The following is a 22,971-nucleotide window of genomic DNA, read 5'->3' as shown; positions in this document are numbered from 1 at the left end:
GTTTTTTTGAATCAAAAGTAATCTAGCTTGAGTTACCTACTCTGCAACTGAACTAGGAATAGCTAAATAAAAGAGCCATTATGCAGTGTCGTGTGCCATCCTAGGAATCCATAGTATTTGCCAGGCGTTTACATTGCAGCCACTGTTTCACTTACCACTTTGAAGATAAGCTTTAATATTAAAGAGTTCCTGGAGCTCTAGCAGTGGCCAGTGAGGGTCACTATTTTCCAGTATACCTCATTGGGCACACGGTACATTGTCTTGGTTTGGGTGGATTGTGCTAATACTTTCTCCTCAGTGTCTTTTTTCATACTCATCCGATTCAAAGCTTGTAACCCATTGCCTTTTTGCTGTGACTGAATCTTTCAGCCTGGCTCACTTAGGAGAGGCACCAAATTCCCCAGCAGTAAGTGCATGTATTCGTCTCCAGGCCTCTAGCTTCGTGTTTATGGTTAGCTCCTTGGAGACAAACTGAAGCTGGAAATAACAAAACAGGCCTGTAATGAGCATAAAAATAAATAAATAATAATTGTTTTAGTTAGCGCTAAAAATACACAACTGTAATAATTACTGAACCTATTCCCTGGTATCTGAATTTACACCTTGTTTGAGATGTGGTGAGGATCCTGCATCCCCTGTCCAGTATGTGACTTCTGAAACTCTGCCTTTCCTTTCTTTAAACAAGAGCCTTTCTTCCTGCTGGGGTTTCTGTAGTTTGTGTCGGGCCTTGCTCCTGTGCTCTTCTGTTCTAGATCTCAAGTCTCTTGTTGGTCCTGTTATTTTATCAACTTCTTAACCTCTTTTAAAGCCCCTAGTTTCTTTGTTCTGCCTCTGGAAAATATCACTGATCTGCACCCAGGCTCTTGCAGGGAGGCTGAAGAAAACTGGCTTCTCCAGGTGTCAGCTGTCCTCTTGCCTCTAAGTGAAGGTGAATCGTTCACAGTAATGACTCACTATCGTTACCTCCCTCTGGAATTTTAGTCTGTGGTGGTAGTTAAAAAGTAATCTGCTGATAGTATGCAGACTTCCCTTCCCATTAGGGGACCCCGTGATGATGATTTATTTATCGTTTTCACTTTAGCAGGAGCTAGGAACCCCTGTCAACAATCAGGGCAACGATGAAGGCTGTGCAGTGTAATGGAAAGATGGTCACCATCTCAGTGAACTTGCTGTTGAGGTGTTGAAGCCTTTTGCTTTTGTGTGCCAGGAGTGTTAGAGGCCATTTAAATAACAGAGAGAGGGTGAGCTGGGGCAGGAGTGCAATAGTGGGTCCTTTGAGAAATGCTGTGTGTGTGTATGTAATGCATTCATATGGTATGTTACTCATGTAGGAGTCTGTCATATGTTAAAGACCCAAGTGTAGAAGAAGCACGCAACAGTAATGGACTTTCCTTTGTTAGGTGAGAGCAATGGTTACAAATTGCATCCACCAGCCTGCCAGATAAACAGTTCAAGAAAGAACATGACCGATATGCGAGCAAAGACACTTCATTAAAATTAGCTCTTCCTGTCATGTGCACAACTGCTTCATGGAAAAGAGGACTGTTACCGTGTGGATTATGGATGATCCAGATGAACGGACTGTGGAGTAAGCTGTCATGTGCTGTGACGCCAAGCAATGCAAATCAACTCTGTTCCAGGAAAACCATTTCCATGTCAGCCTGTACATGAAAATTATCTGACTTGAACAAAGGTTTCTTTAAAGTTAAGAGAATTATTCTTAAGGATTGGAGCTTGTCTGTGTCATGGAGGGATGGACAGAATGGACTTCAAAGTGCAGTCAGAAGATGAGATAATGTGCAACAAGCATTTTTTTTTTTATAACCACCAGCCCAGAGAGGAACATGTCAGCTTATAAAGTACACTTCTGTCTGAACAGTCCAACCGGCTGTTTTACAAGTAATGCACAATACTGCTGCATTTTTCAGTGATTAAAGAAGGAAAATACCTTTCAGTCCATGCTGTTCTGGGTTTAACAGCTTGTGCATACCCAGTGTTGCTATTCCTGCCTCTACTCAGTTGCTCAGTCGCCTTGTTGTTTGAATGGGTGATTCAGAGTTCCAGGAAACCCTGGATGCTTTTGTTCCGCTTTTAATCTGGATGGTACTTGGGAGCAATGCTTGAGTTCACTTTTTCTTTCTTTTTTTTTTTTTTTTTTGGCAGTTTTTTGAGTTCCAAGTATCTCCTTAAGTTTTCTTTCTGTGATCCTTTCATTCAGTCTGTTTGAAATTCTGCTTTTCCTTTGGCTTTGTTTGGCATTGATTCAACTACCTTCTGTTTTGCAGTAGTAGTTATCAGCCTTGGCTAGTGGCCCACGGTAGCTTACGCAGGCTGCGGATGGTGACTGCCTCTTCAAGCACACTGAAAGTCAATTAAAATAGTTTCACTGTTCTTCCTGTCTCATGCCTACAGTTGCTAAAGGGTATTCTGCTGCTGATGATGTAGGCAACAATATTTGCGCATACACCTTGCTCCTAATCACATTATCTCTTACATGATGAATTCACGCTATGACAATCTATTCTTCTGATCTATTCTTCCTTCATGTGGGCTCAACTCTTGTCAGCCCATAGGTACTTCATGGAGGCATGACTAAGGTGCAAAGAGCAGGCTGGATTTATTTGTCTGTGTGTTTGTATTTCCACAAGCCTTTGAACCCAACTTCCAAACTTCCGCTTACTGTTTGTGTGTTCAGGAGGATGGAAGGATCACCTCTTCCTGCTTCCAGGAATTAATTATATTGTTTCTTGGTGACCACAATGCTTTTCTGCTTTTCACTAAGGGAGCTCCAGACACTCTTCACTTTAATTCTAGTGGTATTAAATCATGTAGCAAAATACAAATCTCTAGACTTGCACTTTTTGGATGTGTGTGTGGTAGCTTCTCTTGCTTAGTTCTTGGGCTTTGCTGCCAGCTTTGGGTCTATTTCATGATGTAGTAGATTAACATTTGTTCCCTGAAGCATTCTCATTTTCCAGTGGCTCCTTCTATGCTGCTTAACGCGGCAGCTTCAGCCACCTTCCAGGCCATGGGATCACTCCTCCAGAGGTGTTTGTGCCTCCTTTGTATCTGCATGGTTTGGAAATGAAGTGGAGGGAAAAATGTAATTTAATCATTGTGATGTCTTTGAGAATAAAGAAAAAGGGAAGAAGAGGAGGAAGGAAAATCAAGGCAAGAAAATAAAACCAGAGGCAACCTTTCTCCTTGTAGCATCAGAGTTCACCCAGTTCCCAAGTCTTGGGGAGCAGGCAGTGTCTCCAGTATTAATTTCAATTTTATCTTTGACTGTCTGGTAATGTACAGTATTATAGCATCTTTCCTGTAATTAAAGGTCAGACAATGTTGTCATTGTCACCCTTTACTATAATGGATTATAACTTGCGTAAAATAACTAACAATGAGCTGAGATTTTTATGTGAGCTCTCGGTCTGAGCCAGCACTTCCTTTATTTCTAATCTGGCATACTTAATTATAGGTGGGTCTGAGAGCACCACAAATTAAGGTTGTATGATGCTCTCATTATATAACTCTATTTTTCAATTGTCTATTGCTTTTTCAAACTCTGACCAGATGTGCTTGAAGTTTCCTAGGGCTGGTGTCTTAGATGAAATTATTGAAAAATCTCAGTTAAAATGAGCTCCATCATTTCTGACAGAGAAGCTTAAGAAAAATGTTGTTTTGCTTGCTGCTTGCTTTATTTTGCATATCTTTCTAGGTTTACTTTATACTAGAGGTCTTTTTTGACTTTAATATTAGTTTCCACAAATATTAATGTAATATTTGTGCAGTATTGGGTGGGAGGAGGTGTTTTTTGCGTCAGTGGATGTACCCTTTGCCTTTCTCGTGCAAATTTGGGTCAATTGGAAGCCTTCAAAAATTGAAGTTAGCACACATTCATTTGAATCTTCTTTTTTTTTTTTTAAAACCTATTTATAACGTTAAGCTAATATTTCTGGTTCTGTCTTTGCTAAGCATATTCCCACCCTTTGTGCAGAGGGTTGACTAGGTGGCCAGTCCCTGCGAGCAGTTCCAACAACAACTCAGAAAAGACTTGTCTGTAGCTGATCCCCTGTGCAATAGCATCAGTGAGGCTTGGGCACAAAAACTGCAAGCAGAGTGCCTGTCCCACCTCTCTGCCAGCCCTTTTCCTCTCCACTCACCCATCACCTGTTTGCAGTGTGGCTGGGGAGGAGGGAAAGGTTGAGTAAAGTGAATGTTAATATGATGAGAAAGGAGGGGACTTGTGCAAGTGGTCTAGGGAAGAATGGGTCTAGGGAAGGAGAAACTAGGTAATGAGCTGCATGGAGGAGGATAAATGGATGAGATGGAGGAATGCAGGACTGTGTTAGGCAGAGATCAGTTGGGGAATGCTTCAATTTTGCTGCTCTTTCTCCCTGAGGAACTATTGGTGAGACCCTGCGGCAGGCTGTGCCTCGCAGCTCCCTCACATGAAAGACAACCTGCTTCTTCTGTCAGCTCTGCTGTTCGCTCACTTGGCAGAGGCCTCTGCTGCAGTCCTAGGGTCTTTTGATGACCCCTGGGGATGCAAAGTGATGCAATGTGATGGATTTTTAATGAGCTTTTTAAAAACCTGAGAACTTGCATAGAGAAAATTGCATTAAAGGCACATTATGGAGGTTGTAAAGTCAAGCACACAAAAGTTAGGAAATGACGGAACCAAGTTGGGCTGTGGACCATTAATTCAGGCACTCTGCACATTTTGAAATGATCTCTGGCTCCCTGATCACATCCGTTTCTGCTCGGCAGGACCTCTGCAATGTTCCATGCCCAGAATGGGTGGTGCCCCACTGATGTTAACCTTAATAAATAAGTTTTAAAAATTATTTCATGTGCAGTGTAATCATGAGGTCTGTCTGCATTTATCCAGAATGGTCTGAAGGGAGGTGAATTGTCCCTGCAGTCTGTCAGAGCTGCTAATTTGAGATTACAAAGGGGGAAGATGCCCAGAGGTTTGTTCCAGAAATACCTTGTCTGTTTTGGTGCATGCCAAGAGGCTGGTCTGGAAAAGGGAGGAAGGACTGCGTTCCCCACCTTGCCTTCAGTCAAGGAAGCCCTATCAGGCCTGGATGCACTGGGAAGTGTTGATTATCTTGAAGTAGTTTTGTCCTTTACTTCTCCTGTGTGGTAACGGCACTGAGTGGCTCTGCACGTCCTGTGGCTGTTGAGGAATGCGGTAGTGCACCTGAACTCTAAAACCAGTTCCCTGACAACAGCAACAGACGTCAAGAGAGTTGTCTGATAGACCAGAACAGCGTGGATTTGAAAGTGACAGCTGAGGTACAAGTGTGCTATTGGGAATACAACTTGGCTTTGCCTGCATGGTGTGTTGGCGCTTGTGTGCTAGGTAATGTTTCAGGAACGCAGCCACCGTAGCACTGCAGACCACGAAGTAGTGGACCATGAAGCGCTGAAGACCTTATGAAGTAGTGGGTCAGAGGCCTAGCAAGTGCTTGCTGTGTGGCTTTGAAAACCTGAAGTGATCAGGCTCCCAGGCAGGCTTTCCTCCCTCTGTTTAAACATGAAACCTTTGTCCTTACCATTGTTGCTGGTATGTAGGAAGGGTTGTGGTGCACACAGCAACATGTGCCATGTTGTCTGCACGTGGAGTTACATCATGAGGAAAGGACCTTGTGTAATAATTAGCAAGGCTAATTAAGCTGAAACTTCTTGTCCTTTTAATTATGTAATTAAGATGCCTAATTACAAAATTAAGATATGTGATTACATGGGGAGGGAGGAAAAAATTTATGAAGTTTTACTCATTTCTGAAAATCATGTTTGTAACACCGCCCTTGTTTCTGCAAACTTCAGTCTTCATGGCTTGAAGCAAGAGCACTTAGGGCCTGGAGGTGGTACTGCTTTCATGCATGCCACACGGCATCTGTGTGAGGAAAAGGTGGGAAAAGGAAATTGAAAAAAGAGGAGATATAGTGCCAATTGTCCTGGGGAGCAAAAGGAAGGCTAGTCCTGCAGGTAGGGCAGTGGGCTGTGACATGAGGACTCAGCTCTGCCCCAGGCTTCCTGTGGACCTTTTGTATGGTCCCCCATACTCCAGAGACCTCACATCTCCCGTGGACACTCCTGCTTTGTGCCCAGAGCAGGATGTAGGCCACACCTCCCTTCCCAGGGATACCACAGAGATATAAGTGTGCAATGAACTCAGTCGCTGTTGAGCCCACTGTGAAGGGCTGAAAGTGTGGATTTATGACTCGTTCGTTTGCTCTTTATTTGGGAAAGTTGTTGCCCAGTGTGAAGGGGCTGCACTCTGAGAGAGGTGATGAAATACTGTCATCGGCCTGCTGTACGGACCATCTGTCTCTCTCAGGGCTACTCTGGAGCATGGTGAAGCATCTTGCTTTTCTGTATGGGCTTTTTTGTTTGTTTGTTTTTGTTTAATTAGCTTTGATTCACTACTATTTTTAATTTTTTTAAACCAGAGCAACCCCCCAAACTTTAAATGCACTGTGACAACCTGCAGCCTTATTACAACTAGTCCCTTGAGCCTATCGGTTCTCTTATTAAAAAGAGACACTAAAAGAATTGTTCAGCAGACCAGAACAGTGTGGATTAAAAAATGATTGTTAGCAGATAGATGAGGGATAAATGTGATATTGGGCATATAATTTGGCCTTTCCTGCACATTATTTCATTAAAGCACTTGCTAGTGCACCAGGAATAATAATCCTATGGTCATTTACATTTCGCAGCTGGAAAACATCTGCCCCTGTGGAGGCAGATGGTGCAAGTGTGTGTAATGTCTGTCTTATTCTTGTGCAATTATTTCAAAATTCAAACATTGGGAGTGCAAACAAGTGATTAAGGCAAGCAGGCATTACATGGAAGTTCTCATTATCTCTGGAACTGGTATTACAGCCCTACAAATTCATAGTTTAAAAAGTATATATTTGTTGAGCTTGAAAATGAAATTGCAGTACTCAGCCTCATCCCAAACTGGCTAAAGTCTCTTTTGAAGCTTATCTCAACAATACACTAAAACTGTACTTGTAAATATTCTTTTTTCTTAATAGTAGTCAAACATCCAAGTGCACTTCTCAGCAGAAACCTTCATTTCCACCAGAGCTACCGATAGGTAACAGTGAAGGGCAATTTGGTAGCCTTTGCCCAAAGTTAATCGAACAGGTTGTAAGAGAGTATTCCTTTCCTCAGTTTTCCATCAGCTTTGGGAGAGAGTGCTTCAAGACTTACCTACGTTCTGGGGTTGGCTGGCTGACTTTTTTTATTCAGCGAGTTCAGTTGCTGGAGGTAATAACCAGAGGTGGTGTCTGCCTTGGCTGGAATACTCTCTGGAATACCTGCTTTCAAGACCTGTGTTTTGTGTGTTCCTCTGTTGGACCAAATCATGATTTTCTGTGTTACGTGTCCTGAGTATCAGATGAGAAGAAAGACTTGTGTGATGGCAGCTCTCCAGTGGTTGTGCTGCAGTATTCATAATGCAAAAATTCCCAGAGAGAACTAAGAGCAGAAATTTCAACTCTGTAGTGAGACCAGGGATGATATCAGTGTTTTGGTGAGACTGCTTTCTAGGCTGGGCTCCCAGGAAGGCTTATATATTTTATATGAGCCATCACTGTAATGTTTGGGAGGCTACCATTATTTTGTATATTATCACTACTTTGAGCAAAAGTACATCCCAGTGTTAACAGAGACCTAGTGTGGGTATACATAAACAGAGGCAAATAGGTGAAAAATGCATGATTATGTCTTACTTGGCAGGAATGTTTTCCATTATTTTAGCAAAATGCTTTGTTTTCCTACTCAGTCTTCCAAAATAACACACCTCCCAGCTCCCCAAAAGATTAAAAACCATTACTTTTTTTTTTTCTTCCTCTCTGAGTGTCCTAGTTTATAGCTTTCAAATATTATTAGGATGTGCATTACTTAGATGTAGAAGGAATGACGCACTTTCTATTGAGAGAGGGATTTGGGGTGATTTCAATGGTATGTTAAAGTCTGTGATGCAGATTTGGCAACTTGTGAATGTTATCTGCGGTAAGAATTGATTGCAGTTTATGGTAGACCATATAATACTTTTTCTTTCAGTAGTGATCAGTACTGGACTGGTGAGGCAGATAGCTAGTTCTGTCACATATATGCATTGCAACTTATGTTAATTAGCTGTTGGTTTGGATTCCTTCTCATTTTTTTGCATGGTGTCTCATGGCAGTAAGTTTGTGTTTCAGATAGCTTAAGTCGGCCTTACAGGCCTACAGGAATGTATTTGGCATGCCAACTTTCTTTTAACAGTTATGTTTAATCTGCACAGAGATCATCTAGCTCTGAGAGGCCATTTGAATGTCTTCAAAGAGTTATTGAATTGTTTATTGATCCAGCTCATTACTGCTGTTCCTCTGATTCCTTTTGATGTGTTGTCACTTCGTTCAACATATAATGCCAGGGTTTTAAATTAGTAGTTGTGCAGGAAGCCCTACATGTGTAAATATTAGGGTATGTTTCTCCCTTGAGTGGAAACGTGGTAGGTTGTCCAGTAAATGCTGTTGCCATCAGAGTCTTACCTTCATCATGCCCCTCTTTGCACAAAGGTTCCTTCCTGACATCTTCTTTAGAAAACTTGAAGTGTCTGAAGTTTTATCTGTTAGGCTTTGTTGCAGTCTAATCTCATGCTGCCATTGGGAGCCTACAGACCAGTTCCCTGCTTATGAAAATATTTTTTTTTCTCCTTCCCTTTAATCTTTTTTCCATGTCTCCCTTTTACATTTGTTAAATTCACGAATTAAATACCTGCTGATTTTCCTTCCGTTAATTTCATCACTTTTTGAAGCTTTTTAAGCATCTAGAATAGACAACATCCTGTAGCAAGGAGTTCCATAGTTAGAATATCGATTATTTGGAAAAGTGCTTTGTTTTAATCCTGCCACCTGAACATTTATTTGTTGTGTGTGGCTTTTTTATTTAGTTAGTTATTTTTAGCAATTATGAGTAATAATTCTTTATTTATCTTCTCTAAGCTATACAGGATTTGATATGTATTTGTCATGCAGCATCAGTTGCTTCTTTTTCCAAGGTTAACATTATAGCCTGGATATTTATTCCTTCTAGAGAAGTTGTTCTGTATCTTTGGTTATTTTGGTCATGTCCCAATATCTCTTCTATTTCTAGATTCTTTGAGATGAAGTATCAGAACTGCAGGTAGTATTTAAGACAAAAGGTGGAAATGTATATTTTTGAGCAATAATATAGCTGTGCGTATCTTTTTTTTCCTTTCATTTTCCTTATAAAGGCTCTTCAGCCTAGGGAAAGGCCAGTAGTTTTTATCTTTGTCCTTTCTGTTTGCTAGTCTGATCAATAAACTTCTACCCTTAGTGCGCACACACAGAAACAGCATTTTTTATTTTGGAAGTTGCCTGCTATCAGATAAGTTGGGGGGGATAAATTAACACAGAAGTGCATTAAGTAACAGAGTGAGAAATAAGACTTCCTGCTGGTGATAAGGCAGATTCAGAACAGTTTCATTTGTATGTCAGCTTGTCGAGATGAACATAGTGTGCCTACCTGCAAGACAATTCTGCCTGTTTGCACTCTTCATCTTCTGGCCCATCTCCCCTTCTCAGCAACAAAACGTGGCCACTGTGTTCCCCAGCACTACTTAGAGCACAACTCTGCAAGCTACTGGCCAAGTGTGTGTCATGGGTGTGCTGAGTAGCTGAATCACATAAATTAGCCTGTTCCAGTTATCAGATGCTTCTGGCTGAAGAGGCAGAGGTTTGTGCCATGAAGCTGTCAGAGGCATGCATTGCTGGTGTTCATTGTGTGTTACACAGGACAGATTTTTTTTTTTAATTTGTAATTATTTTTTAATGAACTCCAGAACACCCCTTCCTCTCCCTCCTCCTACCCTCCAGTTGGTGGGCATCAGCTGAAATATTGCAGAGGTGGGGGGTGGGGGAGAAGCTCTTACAGTGATGATTAAGGTTGCAAAACATAAGCTGTTATGTTAGAAATGGCTAAAGTCAAGATTACCTTTGTAATGGTAAATATTCCTCCTTCTGTGCGTGCAACATGGTCAGTCCCGACACACTTGCATACTCTTCTCTGCAAAACTACAGGCATTTCAACAGTACCAGTACTGCAATGAAATCACAGATACAGAGCTATATGTGTTTAGTGATGAGATTTTTTAATTTTATTTTTATTGCCGGCCCTGCCTTTTTTTTGATACACTTCACTGACTACAGTGCTTCTGCTTCCCATCTCATTGTAAACCCCATTTCTCTATATTTTGAAAACCTACTTCAAATGTAGCTGAATGAAAGGTACCAGAGAAAAAATTCTTAAGAGGAAAAAGGAAAACAGATTATTGGTATGGAGCTGCCAATAAAGTTCAGAAGCTAACGAAGATGAACTGCTCATCTAAGCATAAATAGTCCACGGAGTCCAGGTGTGCTCTTGTCTTATGAACCTGGGTGCCGAGTTTTGAGCACCATACTCATTAATTCTGCTCCTTCTGAAATATTTGGTGATCACATCAATTAATTGTGCTGTGTAAGACTGTTTGAGTCTGCAGTACAAGAAGATCAGGGGTCTACAGTGTCCAGTCTACAGTGAAATTAGTAGTTGGCTGCAGCTCTGGCTGCTGTTTTGTAACCTGTCACGTATTCCACAGTAAAAACATCCAACAGAAAATGCTGCAAAATTGACTGGTTTCCATTGAGAGAGATTTTCATCTCTTCTACTGTTTACATACAGAAGATGAGGTCTTTGCTATGACACAAAGACACTTTAGGCAGATTTCAAACAGCAGCAAAAAAAAAATCCCCTCTTTGGGGAAGAAAATGTATCGTGTAGGCTGTTTGTCATTTTGAAGTTAAAATGTTTTTTTTTTTTCTTCCCAAAGAATATTAGGTATTTCAGCTTTTAAAAAAACAAGCAAACAAACTTTTTTTTTTTTTTTTTAAAGCAGTTATGCAGCCAAAAAGTCAATAATATATGTAAAATGTGTAATAAATTTTGACTTCTGTGCCTTTTTTCCCCCCAATACCCTGTAATACTGAAATAGCACTCCTGCATAAAGACATCACTTCTATTTAGAGGGTTTGTGTTTGGGAAGGTTTGTACTGCCACATAGGAAGCACATTGCTGATATTTAAATATATTCAGATCTGTATCTTCTGATTATAATTTTTGTAAAGTATCTTCACAAAAGAAAATCCATTAAGAGAATAGGTACTGTGCTGCAGGAAATCTCAAGAAACACAAGTACAAAAAGCTAACTAGATACTTAAGTCTGTTCTGTTTTGCTGGTCACATGAGGTTTAGTACTCTTAATTTCCTATATTTCACTTCACAGCAGCATCTTTTCCCACCTGTTGGAGGGAAGGGCCTTTTTCTGCCACCGACTCTTTTTCTCCCCCATGTTCGCTGTCCCACAGGAATTGTGCGCTCTTTGCCCATTTAATTAAACCATGATATTCCTGCCTGCATCGTGTAGGGTGTTTCAGATGAGGCGTTATGTAGCTTATGGGATCTGAAAGCAGACGTGTCCAAGTCATAGCAGTGGGTTAAGCACAGTCTTTGGAGTCAACGAGACTGTCAGCTGGGCTTAAGGGGGAGTCAGCTCACTGGGATCCCAGCGCACTGCTTCTGGCTATGTCTCTTATGCAATTCAGGTGAATTGCAGGCTCAGCAGACTAAGGCAGCTGACATCATGACCCCTACACCTACACTATATGCAGTTCATGGTTTTTACTTTGGGTTAGATTTAATTTGATCTCCAGGACCAAACAGTCTCACCGTGCTTGTGGTTTAAAGCTGAAGGACCACCAGTTAGTTCAGAACTGCCCTATTAATAGATAAAGTATGAGAGCAGAGCCTCAAGTTCACTTTCCTCTGAGTTTCCTCTCAAAAAAAGTGTAGTTGACACGTACCAAAATTGCCCCAGACATTGAAACATCATGCAGTAAGCAGGGGCAACTGAGAAGGTTCTTTAAAATCATTATTGCTCTGAGCTGGGATGCTAATGAAGAGACAGCCTTTATTAATTTCAATGATCTTTTGCCCTGGTTCTCCTGGTGATAGTGTTCAACGTGATAATAATCAGTATTATTGTGTCTTTGGCTAATCAAAACTGCTGCTGTTAGCTCCTGATCTTCCAGGTTTCACCACCTGAAGTCCACTGGTATGTGTTAAGAAAGAAGGAGAAGGGGGTAAAGGGGCTATGGGGTTGTTTCCTCCCCCACCCAGTATTGTGCCTGCCAACATGCCACAGTTCCATCTGAAACAAGGGATACACGAAGCTTTTCAGTCTGGGTTTTGTTTCCCTGTATTTTTTATCTTTGTTTAATTTGCTGACTGGCAGCTGGAAAATCACTTAATCAGCATATCTGGCCCAAATACTAGGCTTGACTTGAAAACACTGACAGTGTCTTGGCTCTCACACAACTGCAACTAGTTTGAATTCCTGTTCTGTGATCTGTATAGGTAGTGGTGATAGAAGGAAAAGAAAATAATCATGTGAAGATCTGTCTTGCTTCTTTCCCAGCTGTGCCACAACCCAAATGCCCATTTCAGTCTCGTTCTAACCTCATGTAGCTTTAGCGAGTTGCTTCTGATGCACACACGACTTCCTGGGGAAGAGGAGCAGCTCTCCATTTCCACTGCCCTGTTTGTAGGCATGTGTTTCAGTCCTTTTGGTGCTTCTGAGAGGACAGAAGAACAGTGCTTTGTGTTTGCTCCTGTGGCTGAGCAATGCCACCTCACTGATCATTCTGTTTGGCCAATACAGAAAGCATCTTCTCCCTTCTCTGAACCTAGGGAAGCCACCTGAACCAATTACTCTGGAAGTCTTATTGTAACAAGGTCCAAAATTAATGTAATTCTTTATTTGTTCCAGGTACTCCACCTCTGCCTTCTCCAAACTAAGCAAAGTAGGGATCAGACATCCTCCACCTCTTCCTTTCATTGGAAACCTGCTCTTTTTCCAAGAGGTAAGGAAGAATTTTATCTGTATTTATCCAAAATATTGTGAATTGTGGGTAGGAGGTAGGAGGAATTGAAAAGGATCCTACACTTCAGTAGTACCATCCCTTAAAGCGTCCCCTTCTGTAAAGAACAAGCAAAACTCCACTTTTTGAGTGAATTGGTAGAAACGGTTGTGTGCAAGCAGCACTAATTTCAGGATAAAGTAAACTTGAGGGGAAAGAAAATACATAAGCTCCTGCAGTTAATTACTTGAGCTTTTCCAAGAAAGTTCATGCCCTCAGTGAAACAAACTTAGTTATGTGAATAGAGCAGATTACGATAACTAGCCCCAACTGGTTTGTACTGAGTGGTTTTGGCTTGCACGACCTTTCTATTTGTTTGTGTTTTTGCTGATGGTACACATTTAGTTTAAAGCTTGTAGCATTGCTTGCTCCTAAGCAGTAACTGGAATTGACTACCACTGAATGCTGTTGTTCTGTGCCCCAAATGTTCCCATCCCAGCCTGGGAGGGGAAGTACTGGGGATTCTGCCACCGGATTTAATTCACTTACTCTTCCTACCCTTCACCTTCTCTCAGCCTGTTCATGCTGGTGTTTTTTATTCCTTGCTCAACTTTTCTAATGCTTCTGATTGTCCGAGTTATGTTAATAATGAGGAGCTGCCATTTCTCAGGTTGGACTCTCAATAAAGTCTCCCAAGTGTGTCTCTGTTATGTTCCAACAACTTTTCAGGAAATCTGGGCTAACTCCAGCTACAGCCCAATATCCTCTTTTAAGTGCACAGTCATCAACATCCATGCTGAGATTTGAATTATTAATGCGATTATAGTGCTTCTTACCTTGGTTTTCATGGTGATTGTTCCGTCAATATCTGACTCATTACTAGGTAAAACCCATTTAAATACCGGTTTTACATGTACATCTGATTTCATTTAGAAAATAGCATAAAAGGTGGACTTATTTGCTCTTGGTTCATTTGAAAAGGATTGACAGGATGACTTTAAGATACAGGAGATGCTGATTGTATGGAATATGGACTAGTTCACCCTGATTGTTCTGGTTTGAATTCAGCTGGATGGCATGAAGTGACTTGTTCCGTAGGCCTTTGCTGACAAAATCCTCTTATTGTTAGTCACCTGCTAACACTTGCTGTAGGAAAAGCTGCCTGGAGACTAAATTATTTTGACATGCTGTGGACAGGCTTACCCTGTACTAGTGTATGAGTAGAAAGTTTCTGAAAACTATTATCTGTGATCTGCTAGGCAAATTTCATTACCAGTGTTGCATTCATAGAACTTGCTTAAAGCAGGCTAATGAAGAAAATGGACGTAATTTTAGTAACTTCTGGGGAGAAGATAAGTGAAAGTATCCATGAAACTATGTCTTGCAGTACCAAGAAATAAGAATTTCAGCCAGAGTTTTTAAGCAATTGAACACTGCAGGAGCACAAGCCCCACCAGGCTGTACGTCCAGCACTACAACGTTTCACTGTCTGTCCTGTTTATAGTCTTATAGTCAATAGGAACAGTCAGGTGTGAGTCCAAATCTTTGTAATTTTTCTTTCTTCCCTCATTTTTTACCATGTTTTCTGGACCTGGTTCTGTGGCTGCTTTCTTAGAATCATTGCCCATAATGATGCCCATGTGCTGGTAAGAGGAGGGCTGCTCTTATACTGCTGGATGTTCTTGACTAGAGCATTTTCAAGTTACAGGTACTCTCACTGTAGGACAGCTACCATGTTCCCTCCCTTTCCCAGCAGGGGAGAGCTAGGAGATGCCTCCCACCTTCCTCAGGGCTGGGGTAGGTTTTAGGGACTTTAGGGATTTAGCTGCCTGTGGCGCAGTAGTGCAAGAGCAGCAGGTTTTTGTTTGTTTGTTTGTTTTTTTAGGAAGTAGCAATGCACTTGCATGTTCATGCAGACATGCCTTTTCACTAAACTGGACATTTAAAGGTCTTCCCTTTTAAATAGGCCAGCTCCTTCTTGCTCTGTGCAGTATCACCAATGTTGTGTGTGGGAAAACACAAGTCACAATCCCACTAAAAGGGCTTTCTAGCCCTTGAACCATTTCAGAGGAGTTAATGAACGGTGGCTAAGTGGAATGAATTCTCATGTGCTGTACAGGAATCTGCATACACGGAACTTTTACATTTCCAGTGCTGAATTTGAACTACAAATCAACACGAGTTGAAAACCTCTGCATCAGAATGAGACTTAGAAATCCAAACACTTCAACAAATATATTCTTCCAGTCCAAAGAGTGTGCTCATCTTATGGTTTTGGGCTTTCATGATTGCTAGAAATTTAAGGGGAAAAAAATGGAGAAGGAAGGTGAGTCCATCTGATATAATCGAGTAAATCACAGACCTGGGGATTTTAGGGGAAAAAAAAAAAGTAAACATCAAAAGGTATTGAAAAAATTTTAGGAGTAAGCAGCATTTTCTTCAGCTTCTAATGGCATAAATTCAAGGATTTGCTCGCTTTCTCCCCTGCTTACATGGATGTAAATCAGTTCTACTGATATTAGTGGAGATTCTCATTTTACTCCACTGTATATGTGAACAGAACATCAAGCCTCATCATTCCCTTTGTTGTCATTATTATTCTATAAGTGTGCCTGAAAATGCAAGCGAGATTTGACCAATAGTGCTGGGCTGTTCTTTCCTTTTTCTTTTTTAATAAACTTTCAAATGTATTTTAAATGAGAAAATGTTTTCTCCATGATATTTTTCTTGAAAGAGTTATTTTTCTGTAGGAAAATATATTGCCTGAGAAATGCCTGAAATAAGAGATGCTGTAATGTAGTGTCTCAGAAAGGAAGGGGAAGTGCTGAAAGTTAAGGGGATAAGGGAAATGCAACAGGAAAGACCTATCTCCATCACAGAAAAGTAGACTTTAAGAGCTGTCTTGGGGAAAACAAAGTTGTTTTACTGTAAGTTGCCCCTTTCCCCTCAAGTAAAAAAGAGGGGGATAATCGCAACCCGAAACTAAAGCATATCCACGTTAATCGGCTTATCTCAAAAATGAGAAGATATGAAATTATTGCAGTTCTGCAGCTGGGAAATTATCGGAGTCCAAGATATTAGATTAAAAATTCTTCATTGCATGAGAACAAATTGTGGTGGGCAAGTCTGATGTAATAGTAAATATGATTAGGCTGTTCAAAAAAAAATAAGCAGCATGTTCAATTTTCCCGGTAACTGAGCAGACTTGCAGCAGACAGACTAGCATTGTGCTAGGAACTCCTGACTGTTTCCCCCATCTCTCCGCGTACTGCATTTTTCCTACCAATCTGTGGAAAAACATTTTTTCTTCTTTTTTTTTTTTTTTCTCTTTTTTTCCCCATAGCAGCATAACAGGAGACACAAAGGTATACACAGCGTGGGCTTTGACTTTGAAGCCCATGCAGGTGCATGAGCGAGAGGGGCAGGCTACAGAAGAAATAAGCAGAACTATCCTATTAATTCCTAGACTAATGATTTTGTGACAAATGCTCTGAAAATCAAGAAAGTGCCCGTGCCCCTTTACCCTTCCTTCCAAAGAACCGTGGCAAACCCTTGACCTGTTGCTATGGCTCTGCTGTGCTTTTCTCCCTGTCTCCCATCCTTCTCTTAAAAGGCAGCTGTGCTGTTTTTAAATGTCACTGGCTCTGACATTTGAGCGGCTCTGGTCGCCTGGTACCGTACCTGCCTGCGCTGCTCAGCCTCCTGCAGAGCACCGCCCTGCTGCAACCTGGGGCTTGCCTCTCTGCTGTTTTGGGGTGGTGGTAGGTCTGCCTCAGCTGCCTTGTTTGGGGTTTGGTAGGCAGGCTGTGTGCAACTGGGTGATGTGCTTTGGGTCCCTGTGTTGGTGTGAACATGTGTTGCTCTCCTCTGAGTGCTCCTAGCAAGCTCCTGCGATGCTTTTGACCGGCTGCGTGCTTGCATCCCTGCCTTGCATTTTAATGAAGGACATCACTCTCTTTAGCCCCTCTCCGCTTGGACAGGATACTCTTTGTTTACTCTGTTTATTTCTGCCTGGCCTACTTGTGGATCCTGGGCTACCCTGGAGTGGCCCATTTCTGCTGAATGGAAGTGGAGGCTGTGTGGATGCTTTGTCTTGCTTTCAGTTTGGGATCTAGCTGGGCTGTGTTGTTTTATGGCTGATGGGTGGGAGTGGAGAAGGAGGGTGTGTGTGTGTGTGCAGGGAGGAAGCGGAGAGCAAACATCATCTTTTTCCACTACGTATCTGCCAAAAGCATCTTTTGACTGAAAAGTAAAGAAAAATAAAAGGCTGAGTCCTTGCAGGGATGAATTTAACCCCATGTCTAATTTGCAGCCTAGAAAGCAGTATCTCAATGCTTGGAGAGAGGCTGCAGCACTTACTGTACTGGAATTTAATGACACAGCACGTAAACCCAAACAAGGTTGGAGGGAGGCAAATAGTGAGGGTCGGGGAAAGGCTGTGGACCTGGATTTAATTACAAGAATAATATGGTTTACACTGACAGTGAAAGCCTGCATATAGTTTTGTGTTGCTTTGCACAGATAAATGAGAGGAGTGGAGTAGGGAGCGTGTGCTTTGCCTCTTGGTGGCTGTGTGGAACCAGAAAATAAAGCCATGGTACCACAGACCAGCCTGGTGCACCCACTGTGGGCTGCTGACTGCCCCGATGGGCCTCACAGGGTGCTTCAGGTCTTCTCTCACGGCCTGGAAAAATTCTTCTTGACCAGAAGGCCCATTTGTGTATTCATGTCAAATGAAATGCTCTGAAGCTAGCCACTTCAGTCTGCAACATGACAGAAAACCTGGGGATAGATGTGTTTTTGCATGTACTTCCTGTGTCTGTAAAGCCAGTCTCTCTCCTTCTTAAATACATGTGTTCTCCTAGTCTCAGCTGATACCCTGTGCCACCTCCTTTGATCAGGCGTTAGCTCTGTTGGATCCCCTGACAAAGTCAGTGCGGTACCTGGCTGTGGGAGCCTAATGCAGGAAATTGATATGTGGCAATTAGCTGACTCCAGCTTGACTACATGCCATTGGCACCCCTCAGCAGGAGTGGGACTGCTGGTTTTCAGAAGGGCCTCAGGCAGAGATGTGCTAGGGCTCATCCCAACATACTCTCTGAGCCTGTGGGACCTCAGCAGGGAGAGCAGCGCATGTTCCTCAGAAAGCCTTCTGTAAGAAAGCCTTCTGTACAGACACGATGTCCTTGGTGTTCCTGCACTTGATGTTTCTGATCACTGTGCTCACAAGTTATCCCTGAATGTGGAGTCAACAGGTTCTCTTTAATTAGCCTCTATGGAAGCTAGAGATGGTATTGTGAGGCACAAAGCAACAGGCAGGTCTTCTGTGACAGAAAAAGAGGGGTGAATCATTGCTGCTTTGTTGGTAGGTAATGGTGACCTGAGGGCAGTGGCCATGAAAGATGGTTTTGCTTTTTTGGAATATAATGTTTCTTGGAATAATATATAATGTTTATTTTGGAATATAAGAGGAGAAAGAAGTCTGAACTATCACTTCTGTATTCCAAGAAACAGCTTCTTGCTGCGTGCCCTCTGCCTAGAGCACCTCCTACTGCTATTTGTGCTGCGCTGAAGAGGCCTGGATGGGCCCTTCCTGTGCCTTCCTGTGGAGATGTAGAGTTACTGTCTCTCAGAGGAGATGAAAATTTCATTCATGAGCAGCATCATGTCTTTGGTATTCTGTAAACTGTGTTTTGGTAGTTCCTTTTGGCATACTTCATGCTTGCTTGTGATAAGGAGGCAATAATTGAGGCAACTGCTAGCTGTATGAGAAGGCCTTTACCTGTTAAGTGGAAAGAGAATGATGTTTTCAAAAGCAGTACAATAAGTGAGAGCAGAGGCTTTCCAATCATGCTCCCAGCTTTCCCCAGACTCCCAGAGTGATTTTGGGCAAGTTTGACTGGGACAAAGACTCCTTATTTTCTGAATAAGCAGATCCACTTCTTTTGTTTCACCTTGTGCCTCTTTTTACCCACCCACAAAATGGCTGGCATAGATGGTGTTCTGGTACATACATCTTGGTGTTGTTTTTTTGTTGTTGTTGTTTGTTTCTTTGTTTTTCATCATGTTATGGTGAAACACTCTGATTGATGCCTAAGTGACTTCTCTAGGGACTTTTCTGTGGTAAATCTGGGGACATTGATATCACTGCTGTCTCTAATAGACTGGTCAGTTTGAAGGCAGGAGGAAATTTAATGATCCATCAATAGACACAGACCAAAGAGAGCTGTGAATCAATGCCAGCCTGAGCTCTGGCCTATAAATGAAGATGTCTGAATAAGGTGAGTCCCCAAGATCACCGTGCTGATGGACATTTCTCTGCTATTCCATTCCATCCTTGACCAAAATCATTGCCTTTTTTATTATTTTTTTTGTGTGTGTGTGTGTGTGTCAATGGAGAAATGGCTACCCAATATCCAAATATCCATCAAAGTAGAGGTCTGCATCGTTAAAATGGCATCTTGCTGCTAGGAGTGGTTTAGGGGAAGTTTGCCATACATTGTGCCTCTTGGAGACTGTATTTGCAAGTTCATCACAGCAAATTCCAGAGTGTTATCAGTAGCCTACTCTTTAAGAAGTGTGTACTGCTAGGTTAAAGCTAGCTCTGGCATGAAATCTAGCATCAGAGAACATAAAACAGGTGTCCTACATAGTAGTTGGGTTAAGGAAATTAAAATAATGCAGAGTTTGAATGGTAGCAGCATATAGATAGACCCAGTGTAACTGTTCAAACTGGAATTTTCCTTGGACTCTGTGGTCATGCAAAGGATTTAAGATTCCTGCAAGAAATATGGACCTTAACCTTGAAGAGCGGCTTCATAGTGATGTGACTGAACAAGAGGACTTCGAGCTGCGGTGGTAAAATTTAATGGACTTCTACACATGGCCTTAAAAAAACAGGAATATTTCTTAGATCTGATTGCCTTCTATTCAGTTTTGGCTAAATTTACATCAGTGCTGGCTTGGAGGGAATTGGATTGGAGTAAACACAAAATCTGCGATTCCTTGAAATTAAAACAGAAAGCAATAGACTCGGTGCTGCAGTAAGAGCAATCGCTGTTGTTTTAGATGAAGTTGTAACTTGTTCATATTGCATGTAGATCTGGAGTTTAGCAGTATCATATGCTGCTCACCTTCCTATTGTGATGTGTAGAAATCCACATTCAGAAAAAAAAGTTCTTCCATGACAGCAGCATCAGTACTTAGAATGATGGCCAGGTATCAGTTGTAATGCTAAAATTATAGCCAGCTCAGATTGGTTGTTGAGAATAGTCGTTATCCATGAGCCAACAAATTTAGCTGAGTCTTAACTTCATTAGCAGTGTCTAAATGCATTAGCCATATGCTCCTCAGCATATGGGTAAATACATAACAATTTATTTTCATTAGGGTTTTCTTGCAAGTGCTGCTAACCAAAGCTCCACTAGAAATGTTTATAGCATGACACGTCTCTTCAAATAAGAAGCTGGCCTTCTGCATATCAAGTCATCCTGAAAGGGTAGCAAACAAATACTTCCCCTGCCCTTTTCTGAAGTAGGAAGGTACAGCTGCTGTACATCTGATCTGCTGCAACTAGCTGTGCTCAGTTTTATGTTCAAATGAGTGTTAGAAGGCTCTGGAGAACTGCCTGTTCAAACATGTGCCATTAAATCCCCGGTATTCCTTGTGTGCTGTTCTCTGTCTGACTACAGTGCACTTTGGGTGTACCACCTCCATTTGGCTGAGGGAACAGTTCCTGAAATTAGGTCTTAGTCTTGATCCTTAGTCAAATGGATGCAGTGTTGGGAAGGACAGCCCAAGTTTGCAGAATGGACACTGGGACAGAGCCATGAGGGCTTAAGTGTCTGTGGTACGGGTACAAAGCAGTTGTTGCACGCTTGGGCTTTTGTTATATTGTCAAAAATAGGTGAAATGTTTGAAAATTTTTGACAAATATTTATGTAGTTTAATCCAGATATTAAAATTGCCTAGGTAGATACGGAGATGTAAGAAAGGGCCAATGTTGTCTGGGTGCTATAAAGTTCAAAAGTAATCTAACTCTCCACATACTCAGAGGCCTCAGAACTTGTCTAAGTGTAGACAATAAAGTGAAACCAGAATCGACCAGATTTGCACTTGAATCAGGTTTGTTTGAGGAAGAAAAAAGCAGTTTTTCAACAGGAAGTCTAAACAAACCTATGTACTTTAAAACCAGGTATCTCAAATTGCTACTGGCTTTTCTTTCTGCTTTCACTTTGCCATGCAGTGGAATGATTGATACAGTCACGGGGTATCCTTGTACTTTTTAACTTTTCATTTTATTTCCTTGCTATTATCTTTCCATTTTGTAATTCTTAAATATCTCGTGACTATTAAGTGATTTCTAATGATATACAGGGAAAAGTGAAAAATTATATTGGGACACTTCTAAATATTCAGGCAAAAGAAAAAAACAGCAACCTGCTCAACAAACGTTCTTCTTGTCATGGTGAAATGGAATTGCAAATGAGACTTACAAGCAAGAGAAAAAGACATTGAGTCCTAGATATAAGTTCTAAAATATTCCCAAATATATTGATAATAAATGCTGTGGGGTGGGGGAGCAAAACATTAAAATAAATGTAAATTACTCTTTACTTTTTTTTTTGTCACATTCTATAGGTGTTGTCCCAAGTATCTGATGACCTTTTCCAATTCTAGGAAAGTCAAACTTCCCAAAGTCTTAATCGTTTTGGCTTTTATTTGGTTTTATGTCTATATATTGAAGCAGCAGGTGGGAAGGCCTGGATGGGATAAAACACCTTGTGGCTTTGCAGGGTAGTTAGTCTAGGAAATATGTACAAAGAGGTATGAACAAGAAATTGGTGATTGATACATGAATTTTACAAGGGTTACAGCTTGCAAAGTGGTGAACAAATCCGCTTTGATAGGTTAATACTCAAGAACATATAATGTTCTGTGAAAAACATGAGGCAAGGCAGCTGGGGAAGGGTGGCATTTGAGTTATCCTTCTTCATGCTGCACATGTGAGGACAGTCTTGGACAGGATCACCTTGCAGGCAAGGAGTGGTGGCAAAGCCTCCGTATCACACACAAGAAGGGAATTGGAAACCTTCGAGAGGGAAAAAGATGCAGTTGGTGACCTTATACTAAGGGTCTCCATTTTAATAAAGAGTCTCATATAGTTCATGACAGACAGAATTAGGAACCATGCAAGTATCTTGTAGTTATATTTGTGTTTATATTTTTCTCTGTATTCCCCCCCTCCCCCCCCAGTGCCCCAGGGAACCATCTCAGAGACCTCATAAATGTGAGATTTCATTTTCTAATGCTATTTCATTTCCTGGATGGAGGACCTGCCACAAGAAGACCAGACCTCAAATTATAATAGCCCTATAAATAACTCCCTAAGGCAAAAGGGAAAAAGAAAGCCTTTGAAAGACAACTGCAGATACAAACATGGAGGTGTTTGGGTTCTTGCAGAACCAGACTAAGAAGCTCCTAATTAGGACATCATTTATTTAGTGTAAGGTTAGTGGGCTTTTTGGGTTTCCGTGTTGTTTATCTCTGTGTTCTGTTTACTTAAACAGAGCATCTCAAAAGTTCTGAGGCATTTTGCTCAAGTTTAATTTTCTACAGTGTTTTGGTGTCTTTTGGCCTGTCTTTAGAGCCTGCTAGAAAATGGAGTTCCCAGGTAAAATTGAAAATGATCAAACTGACTAAAAAAACTACAAATCGATAAAAAATAGTTTGAAATTGCAACTTTCTTCTTTCTACGTGAAATCATTTTATTTCAGAAGACCCAGACCCAGGCTGTCTGCCTGCTTTCCACTGGAAATCTGTGCAGAATTGGCACATTGACTAGAATAAAAACATTCCCGAGGAATCGGCATGTTCTGTCAAAACATTTGAACAGCTCCCGTCTCCCTGAGCACAGCACTGTTACGGAGCCTGCAAAGGGAGCTCTGAGACTGCGACGCGGCTGTGCTGGCTCCTCTTCCAGCCTCCCGGC

General features: G+C 41.5%; 1 protein-coding gene across 2 annotated transcripts in view; it reads left to right on the top strand.

Moving 5' to 3' along the window:
• TBXAS1 (thromboxane A synthase 1) overlaps window positions 1–22,971 on the top strand; it is a 240,551-nt gene that overhangs the window by 50,926 nt on the left and 166,654 nt on the right. For both annotated transcript variants that reach the window (XM_032207857.1, XM_032207858.1), the window contains exon 3: window positions 12,890–12,983. In XM_032207857.1, coding sequence (XP_032063748.1) covers window positions 12,890–12,983 — 94 coding nt within the window. The remainder of the gene's footprint in view (window positions 1–12,889; window positions 12,984–22,971) is intronic.

This window comes from Aythya fuligula, chromosome 1, assembly GCF_009819795.1.
Source record: "Aythya fuligula isolate bAytFul2 chromosome 1, bAytFul2.pri, whole genome shotgun sequence".
Lineage (NCBI taxonomy): Eukaryota > Metazoa > Chordata > Aves > Anseriformes > Anatidae > Aythya > Aythya fuligula.
The sequence above is the reverse complement of the archived record's forward strand: the minus strand, read 5'-3'. Positions and strand labels throughout refer to the sequence as shown.